The 2,311-nt window shown below is 76.9% G+C and overlaps 1 protein-coding gene across 1 annotated transcript; it reads left to right on the top strand.

Moving 5' to 3' along the window:
- The first annotated feature begins 18 nt into the window (after positions 1–18).
- On the top strand, positions 19–2,292 carry LOC146597780 (peptidyl-prolyl cis-trans isomerase FKBP8-like). The gene is made up of 8 exons (XM_085301595.1): positions 19–265; positions 332–498; positions 582–670; positions 745–962; positions 1,059–1,231; positions 1,300–1,377; positions 1,496–1,602; positions 1,734–2,292. The coding sequence occupies exons 1-8, from the start codon at positions 19–21 to the stop codon at positions 1,768–1,770; spliced, it is 1,116 nt and encodes a 371-aa protein (XP_085157721.1). The 3' UTR covers positions 1,771–2,292.
- The last annotated feature ends 19 nt before the right edge of the window (positions 2,293–2,311 follow it).

The raw sequence follows: 2,311 nt of genomic DNA, 5'->3' as shown, positions 1-2,311 counted from the left end.
GCCGGACCGGGGCCGGGCATGGAGGCAGCGGCGCCCGGTCCGCAGCCCGGCGGCTCCCCGCAGGGGGAGGCGGAGGCCGGGGGGCGGCCGCAGGGGCCCAGTCGGGGCAGGGCGGTCCGGTTCCGCATGCCCCACACCACCATCGCGGTGCCGTCGGTCCGCGAGGAGGAGCCGCTTTTCTACCGGCGGCTGGAAGAGCTGCTGGCCCCGGACCCCGGTGGCTTCGGGCCGCTCTTCGCGGCCGACGGCTGGAGCGACCTGACCGGTAAGTGCCCTCGCCGGGCCCCGGCGGCGGCGGCGGCGGCTCTCACGGCCCCTGCCTCGCCCGCAGGGGACCGGCTGCTGCGGAAGCGCGTGGTACGGAACGGCCGCGGCGGGCCGCGGCCGCGGCCGGGCCAGGAGGTGTCGGTGAAGGCGCTGGGCGCGCTGGAGGACGGCGGCCTGGTGGAGCGGGATCCGCGGCTCACCTTCGTGCCGGGCCACGGCGACGTGGTGCAGGTCTGCTCGCGGCGGGGCCGGGCGGCCCGGCCCGCGGTGCCCGCGGTGCCCGCGGCCCCCAACCCGCGCCCCACCGCCCGCAGGCTCTGGAGCTGGGTGTCCCCACCATGCAGCTGGGAGAGGTCTGCTTCTTCCTCGCCGCCTCCCCCTACGGCTACGGCCGCCCGGGCAGGTAGGACGCGGCCCGGGGGCGGCCCGGGGGGCGGCCCGGGGGGCGGCGGAGAGGCAGCGGCGCTGTGCCCGCAGGGAGCCCGACGTCCCGCCGGAGGCGCCGCTGCTCTTCGAGGTGACGCTGCTGGAGGTGCGCGACGGCCCCGACCCGCAGCGCCTGGCGCCCGCCGCCCGCCTCCGACTGGGCGCGCAGAAGCGGGAGCGGGGCAACTTCCACTTCGCGCGCGGCGACTTCGCGGCGGCGCTGCGCTCCTACCGCCTGGCCCTGCGCGCCCTGGACGGCCCCGGCGCGGGTGAGGCCCGGGCGGCGCGGCTCGACGGGCGCCGGGAGGGTGCGGGCGGCCCGGCGCGGCGGGGCTGGCGCTGCTGATCCCGGCTCTGTCCCGCAGCGCCGCCCGGGCCTCAGGACGAGGAGGAGCTGCGGGAGCAGCGCGTCAAGTGTCTGAACAACTGCGCGGCCGCCGAGGTGAAGCTGCAGCGGCCCGCGGAGGCACTGGCCTCCTGCGAGGCGGCGCTTCGCATCAGCCCGGACAACGGCAAGGCGCTGCTCAGGCAGGGCAAGGTGGGCGCCGGGCCGGGCGCGGGGGTCCCCGCAGGCCTCTCCGCTACCGCCTGCTCCTCTCCCCGCAGTTGCTGGCGGAGCAGGGCCGGGATGAGGAGGCTGCGCTCGTCCTGAAGCGAGCCCTGCAGCTGGAGCCGGCCAGCAAGGTCCGTGCGCGGCGGACCGGGCGGACGGGCTGCCCCGGTGCTTGCGGCACCGCCACCGGGAGCCTGCCCGGGGACAGCCCGGCCCGGCCCGGCCGCAGMGGCTCTCCCGTCCCCGCAGGCGGTGCACGCCGAGCTCTCCCTGCTAGTGAAGCGTCGGGCCGGGCGGCTGCTGCCCCCTGCCCCGGAGGAGGCTCATAACGACCCGCCGCGGCCGCGGAGCCCCGGGTGCGTGGGGGAAGCGGGGACGCGCCGTCGAGGCGGGGGCTCCCGGGCGGCGCGGCCACTTCCCGCGGCGTCGGGGGTCCCGCAGGCCGCGCTGCGCCGGGTGCCACGCTCACGCCCGTCTCTCTCTGCAGACCCTCGGCAGCGCCCGCGGCGGAAGGACCGGCCTGAGCAGCCCCGCGGCCCCGAGCCCCCGGGGAACGCCGCGCCGTGGAAGGGGAGAGGCTGCGGAGCTGTCAGGGCCCCGGGCCACAGCGGGCACCAGGCGCTGCGTGGACGAATATGCCCCACCGCCCGCACTGTGCCCTGCACTGCACCCCCACATCACCCTGCACTGCCCCTCTGCACGCATTGCACCCCTGCACCATCCTGCACTGCGCCCCACAGACAACCTCCTCACCACCCTGCACTGCCGCTCTGCATCACACTGCTCCCTTGCACCACTCCACACTGCCCTGGACTAGCCGCCTGCACCGCACTGCACCCTGCACTGCTTCCTCTACACTATTCCCTCCCACACTGCACTCTACACTCTCCATCGCACCACCCCGCCCCACGCCACGCCACGCCTGACACTGCACCCCGGCACTACACACTGCTCCACCCCTGTGCTGCATCCCCCACTGCACCCCGCCCCTGCACTGCAATTCACGCTGCGACCTCCCCTCATACTGCACCCCAACACCACGCCCCGCCCCCACGCTGCACCCCA

This window comes from Rhea americana, unplaced genomic scaffold, assembly GCF_003343005.1.
Source record: "Rhea americana isolate MKP2758 unplaced genomic scaffold, rheAme1 scaffold_178, whole genome shotgun sequence".
NCBI lineage: Eukaryota > Metazoa > Chordata > Aves > Rheiformes > Rheidae > Rhea > Rhea americana.
This window is presented reverse-complemented; position numbering and strand designations above follow the sequence as displayed.